At 43.3% G+C, this 18,695-nt stretch overlaps 2 protein-coding genes across 7 annotated transcripts in view; one reads left to right on the forward strand and one right to left on the reverse strand.

Annotated features, from left to right (window-relative positions):
• Positions 1 to 18,695, forward strand: part of pla1a (phospholipase A1 member A) — a 34,037-nt gene that overhangs the window by 5,026 nt on the left and 10,316 nt on the right. For 3 of the 4 annotated variants that reach the window (XM_040034673.1, XM_040034675.1, XM_040034674.1), the window contains exons 3-6: positions 12,124 to 12,301; positions 12,535 to 12,643; positions 13,741 to 13,842; positions 14,484 to 14,589. In XM_040034673.1, the coding sequence (XP_039890607.1) occupies positions 12,124 to 12,301; positions 12,535 to 12,643; positions 13,741 to 13,842; positions 14,484 to 14,589 (495 nt within the window). The remainder of the gene's footprint in view (positions 1 to 12,123; positions 12,302 to 12,534; positions 12,644 to 13,740; positions 13,843 to 14,483; positions 14,590 to 18,695) is intronic. The other variant, XM_040034676.1, reaches the window with a different exon arrangement.
• LOC120735349 lies at positions 7,651 to 10,744 on the reverse strand. 3 transcript variants are annotated; one of them, XM_040034693.1, is made up of 4 exons: positions 10,596 to 10,744; positions 9,511 to 9,679; positions 8,737 to 9,173; positions 7,651 to 8,617 (listed from the first exon to the last, which is right to left on the reverse strand). In XM_040034693.1, exons 2-4 carry the CDS (start codon positions 9,677 to 9,679, stop codon positions 8,369 to 8,371), a joined length of 855 nt encoding a protein of 284 aa, XP_039890627.1. In that variant the 5' UTR covers positions 10,596 to 10,744; the 3' UTR covers positions 7,651 to 8,368. The 3 variants fall into 3 exon arrangements, 1 of the variants encoding a protein (XP_039890627.1); XR_005696231.1 differs by having other exon boundaries at positions 7,652 to 8,617; positions 8,737 to 8,845; positions 8,974 to 9,173; positions 9,511 to 10,744; XR_005696230.1 differs by having other exon boundaries at positions 7,652 to 8,617; positions 8,737 to 8,845; positions 8,962 to 9,173; positions 9,511 to 10,744.

The following is an 18,695-nucleotide window of genomic DNA, read 5'->3' on the forward strand; positions in this document are numbered from 1 at the left end:
AAAACTCACACAACGGTCCTGTGACAACAGTAGACCACATGAAACAGCAGAAAGCAAACAAGGTCACTTTATGTTAAATCTATCAGTATGAAAAGGGTTGGTCCACCTATTGACCGACCAGTCAGCGGTGACCCTAGGAACTCGTCTTGGTCTGAGGTCATAAGAACCTCTAACAGCACACCCATTGGCAGCAGGAGGTGAACTGTTAACCTCTGTCTCCAGAGCAACATCAGCAGTCTCTTGGAAAGAGTTCTGGTCCATGACAAGCGGGGCAGCGTCAGCACAGTCAAAGTCAGTCTCAGCAGGGGCGTTGCTAAAGACCGCGGGAGTTGCGTCAACCGCGTCACAGTCAATGCGGCCCGGGACTGAAAGAGCAGGAGGCAAACTGCTGTCCGGGACACTGAGATCCAAAGCTGCTGTAGCATTTAGCTTCGCACGCTGGCTAGACAAAGCTGAGTCCCAGGTATGGAATGGTTGCATGTTCGCAACATGAAAAACTCCCACTCTCTCCCCAGTGTCCACTGTGGTGAGAGAGTAATTCACATCCGACATCCTCTTGGAGATGCGGTAGGGACCCGTGTAAAGCGGGGCCAACTTAGCAGAGAAGTTGGACGATGCATCTGATTTTGGGTGTGACTTTACCCTGACGAGGTCCCCAACTTCATAAGAAACCGTGCGACGTCTCAGATCATAGTAGCGCTTTTGCCTTTCATGACTCTCTCCGAGCACCAAGCGAGCATGTTCATGAGCATCCCGAAGCGAAGCTCTCAGGTTATCTGCGTGGGACGTTTCCGGGTCGCTCAGTCCCTCCCAGGAGGGTTGAGTGACAAGGTCCAAGGGCGTGTCCAACTCTCGCCCATACAGCATCATGGACGGGCTCAGGCCTGTACTCTCGTGAGGCGCAGTGCGCAGTGCAAAACAGATCTGGGGAAGATACTTGTCCCAAGAGGTGTGTTTATCCCCAACATAGGCTCGAATGGCCGTTTTCAAAGTGCGATTTACACGCTCAGTTGCATTCGTTTGAGGATGGTATGCAGTTGTTAGTCTGTGTTCAGTCCCAAGAGTCAACAAAACATGCTCAAAGAGTTCACTGACGAAAGGCGTTCCCCTATCAGAAATAAGGTGGGAGGGAGAACCATGTCGGGCAAAAATGTCAGTAATGAACTTATTCGCAGCAACTTGAGCAGTGGCTTCTCTCACAGCACTCACCTCGACCCATTTTGAGAAATAGTCCACAAAAACAAGGATATAAGCATTCCCTCTTTGTGTGCGGGGCAGTGGGCCAACATAGTCCACCCCTGCGTACTCCCATGGTCTTTGTGGCTGGATAGGGACCATAAGGCCTGCTGTTTTTCTTTGACTCGGCTTAGTGGTTTGACACGAACAACATGAGACCACATACTTTTTCACGTCAGAGTTCATGTGTGGCCAGAAGAATCTGAGACGCAAGCGTGCCAGCGTTTTTGCAATGCCCAGGTGTCCAGCTGTGGGATGATCGTGGTAATATTTGAGCAGATAACCACGGAGGGCAGTAGGAGCAAACAGTTTAAGCTGCTTGAGTGGGTGGAGACCACACTTTGTCTTTGGGTCGAGGAAATAGAGGAGACTGTCATGGACAACGTACTGTTCCAGATCTTGATTATTCTCCCCCGTTTGTTGGTCAGTTTCCAGTTGATTGAGCAACGGGCCTGTGACCGGGTCCTCAAGCTGCAGCTGACGAACATGCAGGCGGTCCGAAACAATCACAGAAGGTAGAGCACGAAGGTCCATGCTCCCAATCACGGCATAGGGAGGGAGAAGATCAATGGGGGCATCCACATCTGGTAGAGGATTACGGGAAAGGGCATCGGGCACCTTATTACGTTCTCCAGGTTTGTGGATGATGCTGAAGTCAAAGTCTTGAAGGCGCAGAGACCACCGAGCAAGCCTGCCAGAGGGATTCGGTCGAGACATCAACCACTTGAGGCTGCTGTGGTCGGTGTAAATGGTTACGTGCAAGCCTTCGACATAGGGTCGGAAATGTTCCAAGGCCCAGATCACGGCCAGACACTCCTTCTCTGGAGTAGAGTAGGGCTTTTCCGATTTGTGCATAGCCCGGCTAGCAAATGCTACAGCAACGTCTTTGTCATCCTCATCATTTTGCATTAATGCTGCCCCAAGACCAGCATCGCATGCATCAGTGTGAATGAAGAATGGATGCGAAAAATCTGGGAACCTGAGGACCGGCGCTGAGGTTATTGAATGTTTCAGAAAGTCCACAGCTGCCTGGCACTTGTCATCCCAGTGAAACTGTACGTCCTTTTTAGTGAGGGCGAAGAGTGGCTCTGCATGGCGGGCATAGTCCTGCACAAAGCGGCGATAGTAGCCAGTCAGGCCAAGGAACTGTCGTACCTGCTTTGTTGTGGTCGGCACTCTGAAGTCAGTCACAGCTCTCACCTTGTCAGGGTCAGGATGAATGCCAGCCGGCGTAACCCGATAACCAAGGAAGGTGAGTTCTGAAAGGCAGAATTGGCATTTGCTCAGCTTTAAAGAGAGGCCAGCGGACTGAAGCCTACCAAGGACCTCTTTTAAGTCAAGCAGGTGTTGCTCAAAGGTCGGTGATGCGACAACAATGTCATCTAGATACACCGCGCAGGACTTATAAATCAGGCCAGCTAGAACATTGTTCATAAGCCGCTGAAAAGTCGCAGGGGCGTTACACAGGCCGAAAGGAAGGACTCTGAACTGAAACAGGCCACAGTGCGTGATAAAAGCAGTCTTTGGTTTAGCTTCTTCAGCAATGGGGACCTGCCAGTAACCTCGAGCGAGGTCTAGTGTTGTGAGAAACTTCCCTCTCGACAGAAAGTCCAGTGATTCATCCACTCGTGGGAGTGGGTAAGAATCCTTCATGGTCAGCTGATTCAGACCACGGAAGTCAACACAGAACCGTGGTTCGCGGGGGGGTTTGTTCACAATGACCACGGGGGCTGCCCATGGTCCTGATGCAGGTTCGATGATGTTATCCTGTAGCATTTTTTCCACTTGCTCTTCTATGATTTGCTTTTTAGCTGGTGAGGTGCGGTATGGTGGCAAGTTAACAGGCTTTGCATCCCCAGTTACAATGACATGTTCTGCCAGAGAAGTGCGACCAAGGTGGCCATCAAACAGGTCACCAAAACTATTTAATAACTCCAACAGTTCTTCCCGTTCCTCAGAATCCAAGTTAGCTTCTCCAGCCTTATCATGGAGCTGCGGGGTGTTCTGCAGGGTCATAGTTCCACACTCAAGATCAGCTTCCACAAAGCCATTTTCAAAGAGTTCATCAAGACATGGGGGATTATCATCCATAATTACACTTCTTGTTGGGACATGTATTGTCAGTGAAGTGCGAGTCATGAAGTCCATCCCAAGAACAAAGGGGGATGACAGGTCCTGCACTATCACAAACCGCTGATAGACTCGCTTGCCCATAAATCCAATGGTCAGCCAGGTTATTCCTAATGGACTGCAGTTGGTGCCATTGGCCAGTCTTATTGGGGGAGAATCCCACGGATTCTCTAATGACTGGTTTCGGTGTCTCTCAGATAACAGGTCTGCATTTACTGCTGAAAGAGATGCCCCTGTATCTAGTGTGGCATCCAGAGCCGCCCCATTAAAGTTCACTTTAACTCTGAGAGGGGTGTTCCACGATGCTTGCGAAGTTCCATCTTCAACGTGATTGAGCACTGGTGGCACACTTTGATTTGACAAAGGCGATGAGGGCTGAGTTATTGGTTGGGGGGAGGGTTGCCCCTGTGAAACACTCTCCCCCCCCCCTGAAGTTTCCCGGCCTCCTGCCCGTTGCTCTCGTCTCCCTGACCCCGCCAGGGATCAGCTGGATCCGCAGGCTGAGTTACTGGATGTTGGTCAGGAGACAGCGTTTGGGGAAGCTCCGGAGCCATCCTGGGAGAGTGTCGAGCTCCCTGAAAATCAGTGGAACAGTTAGGGCACGTACGAGAGGTAACACCAGGCATGGCACATTTGAAACAGCGGGGTCCTCCCTCAGCTCTGTTTTTCGGCTGAGCTCGGGAGGGCCGTGAAAGGTTAGTGCCAAGAACAGAATGCAGCTCGTGGGCACGCAGCACTAGATCAATTACTGACTTTACAGGCGTTCCGTACAGTGCTACTCTGTACTTCTCCACTGCGTGTTTACAGATGAGCTCAATTTGCTCCAGTTCAGATGGTGGGTTCCTCAGTCTCCTAAATTCACTGAGCATGTGGGCAACAAACGTTGGCAGAGGTTCTTCGGGGTGCTGGAAACAGTCCAGGATGCCTCTCAAAATCTGCTCCTGGTTGTCAGCAGGCAAGAAGACTGTTCTGAAAAGTTCACAAAACTTAGCCCATGTAGATACGTGAGGAATGAGCACGTTAGACCACTTTCTTGGTTCCTTAGCTAGGAAGTGTGGCAGCTCTCTGAGGATTTGGGCGTCTGTTAGGTCTAAGGAGGTTTTATAAGCAGCAACAGACTGCAGCCATTCTTCTGGGTGAAGGCTGCCATCATTAGCGAACACCTTGGGCTCCAATTTAGCTTGGTGCAATGCTGCAGCAAGGACTCTGGTTGTATTAACTAGCTCCAGTGAATCTGAGTGGGATTGTGACAAGGCTCTGGCGGGCTGCGTGGGGCCAGGTGTTGAGATAGATTGCTGCGTTTCCCTGGTTGGCAGGCCTGGCACATATGGGGTAGAGGAGGCCTGAGGAAAAGGGTGAGTAATCTGGGCAGCTGGCACTTTTGGGACTGGTCGTTTTTGTTGAGTCCACTGCTCCAGAATATTCCTCTGGAGGTCCAAAGAGTCATGAAGACACTGCTGAAGCATATCAACCTCTGCTTGCAGACTTTGCACTTTATGCCCAAGGTCAGCAGTACTATGTCTGGCAGTAAGTCGGTTGGGGTGTAACATAAAGTCTATATCATCACACATGTCATTCAAGTCAGGATGAGTAGCCATAATACACACTTATCAAAGACCCAAATCTATACAAGGTAGCAGTTAAGCAGAAATCAACTTCAGTTCTGGTCACACAAAAATATATGAAACATGTGAATTCTGAAGTTTAGCTACACATGTCTTATCTGACTTTGAAACGTGGAGGTGGAAGAAGCAAACACCCTGGATCAAAAGCATTTAGGTGTAAAATAGATCCAAACTTACGAGTAACTGAGTATGAGCAACACCTTTTCAAGTCAGATGCACTTAAAACAGCATTTCAATAAGGACAGTTAAGCCAGTGAGAATCAATAGCAAATCAGTTTGAAATATAGACAGCGTTCTTTTTTTTTCTATTTTTTTCTTATTTTTTTTTTATACACTCACAACATCAGTTCGGCGATTTTCCAGAGGACACCAGACTTGTCCAGTCCTGACGCGGTATAGAGGTTTGTCCCGTGGAAAAGTTCCCACTTGCAGAGACCGTACGAACGAAGCAAAGTCTGCAGCGTGAGCTCAGCTGGCGAGGAAGAAAAAAAAATCCGGTGCGCTTTACTCCGCTTACATGTACTTCAGAAACTATGAAGAAGCGGCATCCATCTCGCGTCCAAGTAGCGTGAATCCACGTTAATCCAAAAATGTCGCAGTAAAGGCGTTCAGCAGATGACGATAATACATCCCGAAAACAGCGCTGCGGCGGCTCCACTCGTTGCCGTAAAAACACACTTCCGTGATCCGGCGAATCGGACGTCCGCGTCGAGGCCAGCCTGGTCTGTCTCCGCGAAGTATGGCAGGCTACTACTAGCTCTACTTTGCCGCTATGTACCTTTCAGTGTATCAATCATCCGCTGCTCGAAGATACTGCATACTGAGGTCCAAGAGGAGATGTTCGGGCGCCATTTTGTAACGTTGGGTTGTGTTGTGCGGTTGAGAAGAGGCGGCAAAACACCCACAAGAGCATCTGGCTGCAGCCACTGTGGAGCTCCACAGTGGCCGGAAACACGTGACCTCCACAGTAACCGGAAACACGTGACCTCCACAGTAACCGGAAACACGTGACCTCCACACTTGCCGTAAACACGTAACTTTGGTTAAATCGACTTTGACAGCGAAAACTAAATTGCGTTTTTGTTACTATTGATGCTGCTGAGAAAAAAATGGTTTTAAGTGGGGGTTTTTAACACTCTGGGTTTGTTCAAAAAAATTCACCATCCCCTAAATTGTTCGTGGCCAAAAGTGACACTTGCTGTTTCGCTGATTAATTTTTTTTTACAGTACATCGCGTTGTGCGTTCTGATTGCTGTAGACCATTGTCAATCAATCTAGTCCAGTGTCTCCTGTACAGGAGCGGTCCCTAATAGGCCCACGGACCGGCCCCGGTCCTTGAGTCTTTTGGTACCGTTCCGCGAGAGTTGATCCTCCAGTGTGAAATGTATGGTTGTAGTTGTGTGTCTTATTTTGAAAGAACTATTTACGCGTTACCATAGCGACCAGAGAGCATTAAAAAGCAGAGAGGAGGATGTCACTGTCATTGTTGTTGGCGCACAGCTCAAGTCACATTTATTATTATATTTACAAAATACCACAGTTTCTTTTTTTTATTCTTTTGTTGTATTTATCCGCGACACCTTAAAGCTCGTTCCCTGAAAATATTGTCTGACATTAAAGTGGTCTGTGGCGCAAAAAGGTTGGGGACTCCTGCTGTACAGTACAGAATGCGTTTAGCTTGTCGAATTTACATAAATCTTCTATCGCTAGCAGTGTAACTCTGAAGTGCTGTACTGTATGTTTGTAAGTTTTCTCCCAAACAAACACAACAATGCCGACGAAACGTTTTGCACCCTCAAATGCACCTTTAGGTTTCATTCCATAATACTGGACTTATGTTTCTAAGAAGGTTTGAACTCTAAGAGTGTTTAAACAAAAGAGAAAAGTGTGAAAATGTTCATGCCTGTCTGAGAAAAGTGTATAAAGCATGTAGTGAGGGGTTTTACAGTCTTAACATCTATAATAATTGTAAAAAATAAAGTTGGCTACTTCATGGATTTCACCTACCGCGGGTTATTTTTAGAACGTAACACCAGCGATAAACGAGGGACTGCTGTATTATTAATAGTAGAGTCTGGGACATCTAATTGATTAACATCGACATTGATTATTATGCACTATTATTTTTGTTCAAGGAGAGCCAAAAATATAAAACTCTCTCTCAGCTTGTTTGTTGCCAAAAATGGCCACTTTTTGTGTATGTTCACAAAATGCTATAAAATGTATATTTCTTAAAACATTTATCTACTTTTACCGACGTGACTCTTTAAAATAGCACCAGTCCTTTTCATCAAAATCAAAATTGTATCTAAATTTTTTACTCTTTATAGCCAGTTAGGTTATATATTACCATTAACTTTTCAGATAAAACGGTGATAAAGTCCTAATGTTTTCATGAAATTTCCTTTTTTTCCCCATCTGAGCATCGGGGAAAAGGCTGTCTTGCAATTGTTGAGGTCACTAGTGTGTGCCCCATTTCTTCCAGGATCACTCTCTTTATAGGTTTTAGTGGAATCCTAGTACTGCGAAGTGGTTTCATGGTACAAAGGGATTGTATTCCAAGATCTGGGAGACTGTAGAAATGAGCAGTGATGCCCTTCCTACCATCTTTCCAGAAAAATAATTGATCTGGAAGGTGTTAGGCTGACTTACAGCAGCAGCACTTTCTGCACCTCCATAAACTCCAGGACACATTTACTAACGGTGTTTGTTGCTGTATGTGCTGCAGCTTTGAATTTTTTAATAATATATATTTTGTTAATATTTTGGCTATGGTGTCTTGTTATGAAATGTACAAGAGTAAAAGTGTTTTTAGCAGGTGCTTCAAAGCTAAGTTTGACTGGGAAACTCAAAGCTCAATAGTCTGTATCAACAGAAATTCACTGCAGCCTATGTAATATTTCATGCGTCATAATTTATTCTACTCTATCTTGCAAATACATATTTGTGTGGCAATGTCATGCACAAAACACACAACTATTAGATCCTTAAGATCAAACCCGTGTCATTGTTTTGGTCCACTGCAGTGCAGTAGTCAAAAAAAAGAATAAGTGAAGTGTCCACAAATGGCCAGGATAGAGCCCAGAGTGTTAATGTTTAAAATGTATAAAAATATTATTGATTACAATTCTTTACTGTTAATATCAACAATAAGCTTTTTATTTTGAAATTACAAGTTCAAAAAAAATGCTGTTACATTTACATTTAATGCTGTTACACTGTAATCCTTTATTATAAGTATGGACACAGAATAAAGTGAACAACATTTTGAAATAAGTTTAATTGGAATTTTGTACTATGCAAAAACAAAACAAAAAAACAACAACAACAACATATTAAACAAACAAACAAACACAGCCAGTGCCTTCATTTGTCCATTACATGTCAAACATAGCACTGACCCTTAGCCCCTGCTCATCAGCTCCATGTCCTTTGCAAACTGAAAAAGAGAGGAACAAGTCCCTTGCTCCAGTGTCTTCTTCCTCTGACATGTCTCTTAAGACCCTCTGCTGGTCCCCTTGATTTAAGGACAGATATTTGGGCATTGTTACGTGTCCACGGAAAAGTGCCTTATTTTGGACAACCCAGTGCACAGCAGGACGCAGATCTTCAACAACTGCTGGCTCCTGTGTCAGGCAAATGGGGATGAAAACATAGTTATTTCTCTGTTGCAGAACAGTTTTTTAACAGTTATTCAAATGTCACTAACCATGTAATTACACTACTGTTTAAAGTGAATACTGACCTGACTGACTTCCTGGAACTTGTGCTTTTTCAGTCTGAAAATGGGCACGTGTTGTCCTTCAAGCACAGCTTTGGCTTCCTCTCTCCAGTGTGCAAATAGCTTGCCAGAGCTACGAAGAGTAAGGCCACAGTGAGAGCATGTCATTTTCATGGACTTTCCATCAGCTGCAGTTTTATTGAACACAGAGGGTAGAGCATATGAATGTTCTAACAAAGACTCAGAAACCGAAGACAAAACCTTGGGGGGGAGACGGGGCTCCTCGAAGAGTTCAGCGGGGAGCAGTCCTGATAATGGTGGCTGACTTGGCATTGAAGAATGCTGACAAGACAATAAATGCCTTGCCATATCCCCACGCCGTATGATTGTAATCTTACAGACAGGGCGGTGAAAGTGTCCTGTTGTCCTACAAGGCAGCCTGCACCGGCATATCATTTTATCTGTAAGAGAAAAAAAACAAACAAACAAACAGATGTAATTTAAATGTAGTTGTATAGAATGCAATCAATTTGTCTAACAATCAGATTGTACATGTTAACAAAAACATCCAAGCCAACCTCAATAATGAAAGCAAAATGGTATGGATCACAAAAGTTATGTCTAGGAAAGTGGTGAAAAGTAAATAAAAATATATTTTATAAAAACACTATTTTTGTTGCAGATGAATGCACTGAACTGTACAATATCAACAGCAACTTTTAAGTCAACAAAGATACTGCAGAAGTGCTTAAAAAAGTGCATATTTATAACTATAAAGTATATTTAATACAAACATACCTTTGAAAGGCAAAGCATTTTTTATATGCACACTTAGATGCTCCTCAATCTTTGCCCTGACAGTAGGGCTGAAAGTGGGGCACAGAGGGCAGTGAAAGAGTCCTCTGCAACACGTGTTGCATTCCTGCAATTCTGGCTTTAAGCCCGAATTCCAGATTGATATGTGCATCTAAAACAGAGAGAGAAACAGATAAACACCATATACACATTTAAGTTAAGGTTTTAGCAGAAATAACAATTTACAGTTGGCATGTAATAGATTTGGGAAGAAAATTCTTGAAAAAAAACACAAATATTTTACAAGACACTTTAATTTGTGAGACATGTTTCTATTGACATATAACAGTCAATTGAACAGGGGCTAACTAAAATCTGGGCAATAAAAAAAGCTGTACAGAATAGAATGACGAATAGAAGTATTGATAAATATCTAAATCTGTTTGTGACGAAATTTACAGTGTTGACGCTAACCAAAGGTGTCACAAGTACACACGTTCCTTACTACAGTTTAGATACCTCTGTTTAAAAAGCACCGACTCGACTTTTTAGTCAAGTGGAAGTAAGAAGTACAGGGTCTAAAATATAATTTATGTACAAAATATTGAAGTAATCTTGCGTCCAAAGCACGCGTGTGGGGGGCTGATTTACAAATGTACGGATTACAAAGTACAGATACGCGTGCTAAAATGTGAGAAGTAGAAGTATAAAGAAGTATACAGTAGGCACAAAAAAGTACAGCAGTAAAGTAAAGATACCAGAAAATTCTACTTAAGTACAGTATTGAAGTATTCGTTATTTCGCATCTCTGACGCCAACAATAAATCATACTCTAATGCAAAATGTGTTTTTTGCTTCTTCTCGCCCACAGAAGCCGTTAATCCAGCTCTCTTACTGAAACCAGGCCCAGGAAAAAGCATATCTGTGTGTTTCTCTGCCATGGAGCACGATGAAAAAACATTAAAATAAGGAGGAATGTTGTTGTAACGCAAAAAAAAGTGGCAACATGATCATTGTAAGAAAACTAGACGATTCCTAGAATTATGAAATCACTAACGGCAAATTTATTTAAGAAAGACTTAACCAACCTTTGCGATCAACTTGCAAGACTTCCACGGTATCCATGCGTGTTTACGGCTACTGTGGAGGTCACGTGCTTCCGGCTACTGTGGAGGTCACGTGTTTCCGGTTAGTGTGGAGGTCACGTGTTTCCGGTTAGTGTGGAGCTCCACAGTGGCTGCAGCCAGACCCTTCTCGCAAAACACCTAGCAGGCTAGGCGGAAGGATACACACCCACACTGGTATCAGTAATCCACGGTGGTTCTTTAATACGCATTCTTCAGCAACCGTATAAAAGCCCGGCTGAACGGCTGCGGCTCAACAACAAAATGCCCAGCGTTCATACAACCCAAGCGCTGCAAACAAAACAAATAAAAGGGTCTCGAAAAGAAAACATAAGTCCGTCCCTCGTTAAGCACGAGCGTGAAGGCACATGTTCACACCATCACAGAGAGAGAGAGCAGTGGCACACACTGATGACACCATCAACCCTCGACTTGGGTGTCTTAAAGGGACACCACACCATAACGGCTGTTACAGTACCTTTCCACTCCCCTTTTTCTCCCTCGCGCTCACAGACCCATAACGTGTATGGCAGTCCATTCTCCCTGCAGCACGGACTACACTGCCCATGATGCTACATTCTTTAGAGCTATGCTTGTAGCATTCTGCCTGTTAGCTTAGCACAACAACAACAACAACGAAAAGGCGCTCTTTCACCCAGGAAACACACAGTCGCAGAGAGAGAGAGCGTCGCCCTGTAACCATGGCAACCGTAACGCTGCCGCCTGGAACAACAGAACGTAGCTGTCAAACAAAACCCAAACAGTCCTGACCCGCGACAATATGAAACAGGAAAGTACCGCAGTGTAATCCATTTATTTCAACAAAGTAACTGTATTCTAAATACCACCTTTTTAAACGGTAACTGTAACGGAATACAGTTACTCATATTTTGTATTTGAAATACGTAACGGCGGTACATGTATTCCGTTACTCCCCAACACTGGAAGCATGTAAATATAATAATAACCACTGCAGCCAAGAAGAGTGCCTGACGAGCCCAGTTGTAAGTAAGCTATTAAAACTCGATGCGCTGTGTTCGTGTTTTCCTCCGAAACAATAAGTTCTGTTGGAGCAGCCTTTCAACGCCTCTCTCAAGCAAAGTTGACCCAGACAACAAAGTAAAGCTATTTTTCGGCTACGAGCCTGACACGGAACCAACGTATTAGCCAGAGGTCCCTTTACTATGGTTCGGAGCCGCGGACCTTCAGTAACAGTAATAAATCACAGCAATAGTACATTCACGTTGTTGTACAAAGCATGATAATATATTAAGTAATCCAAAGTATTCAGAATACGTTACTCTCATTGAGTAACGTAACGGAATACGTTACAGAATACATTTTGGGGCATGTAATCTGTAATCTGTAATGGAATACATTTTAAAAGCTCACCAGCTTAGTGTAGTTTATAAAGAGAATTTAGTAGTTATTAACTAGACTTTTAATATTAATATACTTTTAATTGCCTTCTGACCGCAACCCATCCTTGCAGGGCCCGGGGGAGTAAGCCCTCCTGGGTGAAGAGGTTAGGCAAGGCGCTTTTAAGATCTCAAGATGTGAATGTGGTGGTGGTGGACTGGGTCCGCAGTGCGTCCTTTGCCTACAACCTGGTGGTAGAGATCTACAGAGAGGTGGCCATACAGATTTCTGTCCTCATCAATCAGCTGCAGGTGCGAAGCTGTTCAAATGCTCGTTAGCCACAATACGACCCTGAGCAATGTAAATGTAATTCAGGCACAATTCATTTTACTCTTTACAGAAGTATTTTCTAGATATTATGTAGTCTATGAAAAAAAAATCTGCAAGAGTTTTTTTTTTTTTTCATTCTACAAATGACAAAAATATGTTTGTGGTTGCTTATATTGAATACAGAGTCTATTCTTGCGATTGTCTTCTCCAACAGAATCATGGCTGCAGACTCCAATCCTTCCACTTTATCGGGGTCAGTCTCGGGGCACATGTCGCTGGTTTTGTGGGAACTTTGTTCGAAGGGAAAATAGGAAGAATCACAGGTGAGATCAAACACCTTACATACATATTATGTCTTGCAATGTAAAACTGAATTGGAAAGACAGCTGCACACTTAAAAAGTCACATGTGCTCCACCTCAGAATAATACTCCTTGTGGTGGAAATAAAGTTTAGGTTGCTGGTAGCTGGTATTAGGTTTACAGAAATAAGGAGACAACAGGAGTGAAGACAGTGAAGGTTTTCACAGCACAGGCTCTCACAGATCTCAGTGAGACCCTGAAAAATTAGCAGGGCTCTTCAAAGAACAACAGTACATTGAAAAGAGACACTGTGAAGTGTTTTGACAAGGCTCAGTCCCTTTCAGCAGAGCACCACCAGCACAATACACCACTGTTCAGTTGATAATATCAGGTCTTTTTGTCTGACGACACAGACTTGTGTGGGGTTAAAGCAGAGGCTTCACTGATCCCAACAAGAATAAAATTTGAAAATGACACCAAGCTGATGAATAAAGAAATTCAAAAGCTTTCTCTAAATGTCCCCTTAGCTTATTGTTGATTGAATGGGTGGTCCACATGATGGGTGGGTTGGTTAGTTGGTTGGTTGGCAGGCACAATGGTTGTTTGACTTGCTTGTTGGTTTGATGGTCAGTTAATCAGGACGGTTGTTTGGATTTTGTTGATGAACTCTACCAGTCACAAAAAACAATAACAAAATCCAAACAACCGTCCAACTTTAAAGCTAAACTCACTGTTTACTGGACATTTAATTGAATATTTACTTTCTCTCGCTTCCTCTCTCCTACTGTTCCCTTTTTTTTTTTACTCTTCAGTCCTGCCAAACCTCTGCCTTACAAACGGTCACTGAATATGTAGAGAATAAACTACAACCATAAAATCCAAACTAAAAACCTCATATAAAAAGACTAGTCATGTTCCCAGGACGTGGGGACACTGTTTGACATTTTAAACACAAAGCAGGACAATGCACTAATGTGTACTACACTGACCATAGTTTCCCTAGAGATGAAGTTCTTTCATTATGAGACTACTGGAGAAAAATGACTCTTTTTGTTGTTTCTAGTAATATAAAATTTCATGGCATGTGCTTAATCTAAAAGATATTAAACTTTCAAACAGGCCTGGACCCTGCTGGACCCATGTTTAAAGGAGCAGACACCTATAGCCGGTTGGACCCTTCTGACGCTCAGTTTGTGGATGCCATCCACACAGACTCTGACTGTGAGAAAACGTTAACTTAACCTGCAAGTTTATTTCCATCACTAACATGGCTTAGACCACTTACTGTTGTTGTAACTACATGAAACCCCTTAGAAAGCATCATCGACAGATCAGCCAGGCTGATGACTTCTGTTTTTTTTCTCATTACTGGAAGTTATGAACAAAGAGCAACTGTGGAACTGTAACATTACACTTTACTAAGGCACACAAAGATATAAATGTGCTTTTGTTTGAGTTTGAGGTGTGATAAAACACATTGGTTGTGCATATTATTCAAAATGCCTGAAGTCATCAAAGCTTTGAAAGACTCTAATGTTCTCAAGAACAATCAAACCTTCTCTTTCAAATAATACTAGCTTCCCAGTGCCACTGGCAGCCATCACACTGCCGCCGCCGCGTTTTACAGATGATGTGGGTTTTTTGGATCATGAGCTGTTCCGCGCCTTCTCCACACTTTTTTCTTGACATCATTGTAATAGAAGTTGAACTTGGTTTCATCTTTCCAAAGAATATTTTTCCAGAACTGTGCTGGCTTTTTTAAGATTTTGTTTTTTAGCAAAGTCCAATCTAGCACTTTTGTTCTTGAGGCTTATGTGTGGCTTGCACCTTGCAGTGAATCCTCTGTATTTACTTTCGTGCAGTCTTCTCTTTGGATATCGATATTTCAACCTGCTGGAGAGTGTTGTTCACTTGGTTGGCTGTTGTTGAGGGGTTTCTCTTCACCGTGGAAATGATTCTGCGATCATCTACCAATTCAATTCAATTCAATTTTATTTATATAGCGCCAAATCACAACAAAAGTCGCCTCAAGGCGCTTCATAGATACAGAGAAAAACCCAACAATCATATGACCCCCTATGAGCAAGCACTTTGGCGACAGTGGGAAGGAAAAACTCCCTTTTAACAGGAAGAAACCTCCGGCAGAACCAGGCTCAGGGAGGGGCGGCCATCTGCTGCGACCGGTTGGGGTGAGAGAAGGAAGACAGGATAAAGACATGCTGTGGAAGAGAGACAGAGGTTAATAACAGATATGATTCAATGCAGAGAGGTCTATTAATACATAGTGAGTGAGAAAGGTGACTGGAAAGGAAAAACTCAATGCATCATGGGAATCCCCCGGCAGCCTACATCTATTGCAGCATAACTAAGGGAGGATTCAGGGTCACCTGGTCCAGCCCTAACTATATGCTTTAGCAAAAAGGAAAGTTTTAAGCCTAATCTTAAAAGTAGAGATAGTGTCTGTCTCCCGAATCCAAACTGGAAGCTGGTTCCACAGAAGAGGGGCCTGAAAACTGAAGGCTCTCCCTCCCATTCTACTTTTAAATACTCTAGGAACAACAAGTAGGCCTGCAGAGCGAGAGCGAAGCGCTCTAATAGGGTGATATGGTACTACAAGGTCATTAAGATAAGATGGGGCCTGATTATTTAAGACCTTGTATGTGAGGAGCAGGATTTTGAATTCAATTCTGGATTTAACAGGAAGCCAATGAAGGGAAGCCAAAACAGGAGAAATATGCTCTCTCTTTCTAGTCCCTGTCAGGACTCTTGCTGCAGCATTTTGGATTAGTTGAAGGCTTTTCAGCGAGTTTTTTGGACATCCTGATAATAATGAATTACAGTAGTCCAGCCTGGAAGTAATAAATGCATGAACTAGTTTTTCAGCGTCACTCTGAGACAGGATATTTCTAATTTTAGAGATGTTGCGCAAATGGAAGAAAGCAGTCTTACATATTTGTTTAATATGTGCATTGAAGGACATGTCCTGGTCAAAAATGACTCCAAGGTTCCTCACTGCGTTACTGGAGGCCAAGGTAATGCCATCCAGAGTAAGAATCTGGTTAGATACCATATTTCTAAGCTTTTCAGGGCCGAGTACAATAACCTCAGTTTTATCTGAATTAAGAAGCAGAAAGTTAGCGGCCATCCAGGTCTTTATGTCTTTAAGACATTCCTGCAGTTTAACTAATTGGTGTGTGTCATCTGGCTTCATGGACAGATAGAGCTGGGTGTCATCAGCATAGCAGTGAAAATGTATGCTATGTCTTCTAATGATACTGCCTAAGGGAAGCATGTATAATGTAAACAGAATTGGTCCTAGCACTGAACCCTGTGGAACTCCATAATTAACCTCAGTGTGTGAAGAGGACTCTCCATTTACATGCACAAATTGGAGTCTATTAGATAGATATGATACAAACCACTGCAGTGCAGTACCTGTAATACCTACAGCATGTTCTAATCGCTCTAATAGGATATTATGGTCAACAGTATCGAACGCTGCACTAAGGTCTAGCAGGACAAGCACAGAGATGAGTCCACTGTCAGAGGCCATAAGAAGATCATTTGTAACCTTCACTAAAGCTGTTTCTGTGCCGAGCTCTGAAACCTGACTGAAACTCTTCAAATAAACCATTCCTCTGCAGATGATCTGTTATCTGTTTGACAACTACTCTTTCAAGGATTTTTGATATGAAAGGAAGGTTGGAGATTGGCCTATAATTAGCTAAGACTGCTGGGTCTAGAGATGGCTTTTTGAGTAAAGGTTTAACTACAGCCAGCTTGAAGGCCTGTGGTACATAGCCGATCATTAGAGATAGGTTGATCATATTTAAGATCGAAGAATTAATTAATGGCAGGACTTCTTTGAGCAGTTTTGTAGGAATGGGGTCTAAAAGACACGTTGATGGTTTGGAGGAAGTAATTATTGAAGTTAACTCAGAAAGATCAATTGGAGAAAAAGATTCTAACTTAACATCAATGGTACTAAGAGTAGCTGTAGATAATATTACATCTGTGGGATGATTATTGGTAATTTTTTCTCTAATGATAAAAATTTTATTTGTGAAGAAGTTCATGAAGTCATTACTAGTTAACGTTAAAGGGATGGTTGGCTCAAAAGAGCTCTGACTTTTTGTCAGCCTGGCTACAGTGCTGAAGAGAAACCTGGGGTTGTTCTTATTTACTTCAATCAGTGATGAATAGTAAGATGTTCTGGCTTTGCGGAGGGCTTTCTTATAAAGCAGCAAACTATTTCTCCAGGCTAAATGATGATCCTCTAGATTTGTGACACGCCATTTCCTCTCCAGATTACGAGTCATCTGCTTTAGGGTACGTGTTTGAGAATTATACCACGGAGTCAGGTACTTCTGATTAGAGACCTTAGTTTTCACAGGAGCTACAGTATTCAGAGTCGTACGTAGTGAGGAGGTGAAATTATTAACAAGATAATCGACCTCTGTTGGGGTAGCGTTCAGATAGCTGCTCTGCTCTGTGTTGGTACAGGGCATTGGAGATGATAACAGTGGGTGGATTATATTCTTAAACTTAGTTACAGCACTTTCAGAAAGACATCTACTTTGATAAAGTCTACTCTTCACCGCTGTGTAATCAATTATTGTAAAAGTAAATGTTATCAGGAAATGATCAGACAGGAGAGGGTTTTCAGGAAACACTGTTAAATGTTCAGTTTCTATGCCATATGTTAAAACAAGATCTAGAGTGTGATTAAAGTGGTGGGTGGGTTCTTTTACATTTTGAGAGAAGCCAATTGAGTCTAATAACAGATTAAATGCCATGTTGAGGCTGTCATTTTTAGCATCTACATGGATGTTAAAATCACCCACAATAATTATTTTATCTGAGCTCAGAACTAAATTAGATATAAAGTCTGAGAAATCAGACAGAAACTCTGTGTAAGGCCCAGGTGGACGATAGATGATAACAAGTAAGACTGGTTTCTGAGTTTCACAGCTGGGGTGGACGAGGCTAAGCATCAGGCTTTCAAATGAATTAAAAGTCTGTCTTGGTCTTTCATTAATTAATAGGCTGGTGTGAAAAATTGCTGCCACACCGCCCCCTCGGCCTGTGCTTCGAGATTTCTGGTAGTTAGAATGACTCGGGGGTGTTGATTCATTTAAACTAACATAATCATCCTGCTGCAACCAGGTTTCTGTAAGGCAGAGTAAATCAATTTGTTGATCAATTATTAAGTCATGTACTAACAGAGACTTGGAGGAGAGAGACCTAATATTTAATAATCCACATTTCACTGTTTTACTCTTTGGTTCAGATGTGGATACTGTATTGTTCTTTCTTTGTAATTGTTTATGTTTAAGTTGTTTGTTGCTGGTTTTTAGTTTGTTTTTTGTCTTTTTGGAAGCTGACACAGTCTCTATGGAGACAGTCTCTATCCCAAAGTGGGATGGATGCCGTCTCTCCTAACAAGACCAGGTTTCCTCCAGAAGGTTTGCCAATTATCTATGAAGCCCACATCGTTTCTGGGACACCACTCAGACAGCCAGCAATTTAAGGAGAACATGCGGCTAAACATGTCACTCCTGGTCTGATTGGGGAGGGGACCAGAGAAAACTACAGAGTCCGACATTGTTTTGGCAAAGTTGCACACCGATTCAATATTGATTTTAGTGACCTCCGATTGGCGTAACCGGGTGTCATTACTGCCGACGTGAATTATGATTTTACTGAATTTACGTTTACCCTTAGCCAGCAGTTTTAAATTTCCTTCAATGTCGCCTGCTCTGGCCCCTGGAAGACAATTGACTATGGTTGCCGGTGTCTCTAGCTTCACATGTCTGAGAACAGAATCGCCAATTACCAGAGTTTGACCCCCGGCGGGTGTGTCGCCGAGTGGGGAAAAACGGTTAGACACATGAACGGGTTGGTGGTCTACCTGGGGCTTCTGTTTAGGACTATGCTTCCTCCTCACCGTGACCCAGCCGCCCTCTTTCCCCAGCTGCTTGGGATCTGCCGGGGAACAGCTAGCGGGGCCTACGCTATCTTCGGCTGCACCAGCTACAGGGGCCTGGCTAGCTACGGGTGAATGAAGGGTGCGA

The sequence above is a fragment of the Simochromis diagramma genome, unplaced genomic scaffold (genome assembly GCF_900408965.1).
Source record: "Simochromis diagramma unplaced genomic scaffold, fSimDia1.1 OVJJ01000091.1, whole genome shotgun sequence".
NCBI lineage: Eukaryota > Metazoa > Chordata > Actinopteri > Cichliformes > Cichlidae > Simochromis > Simochromis diagramma.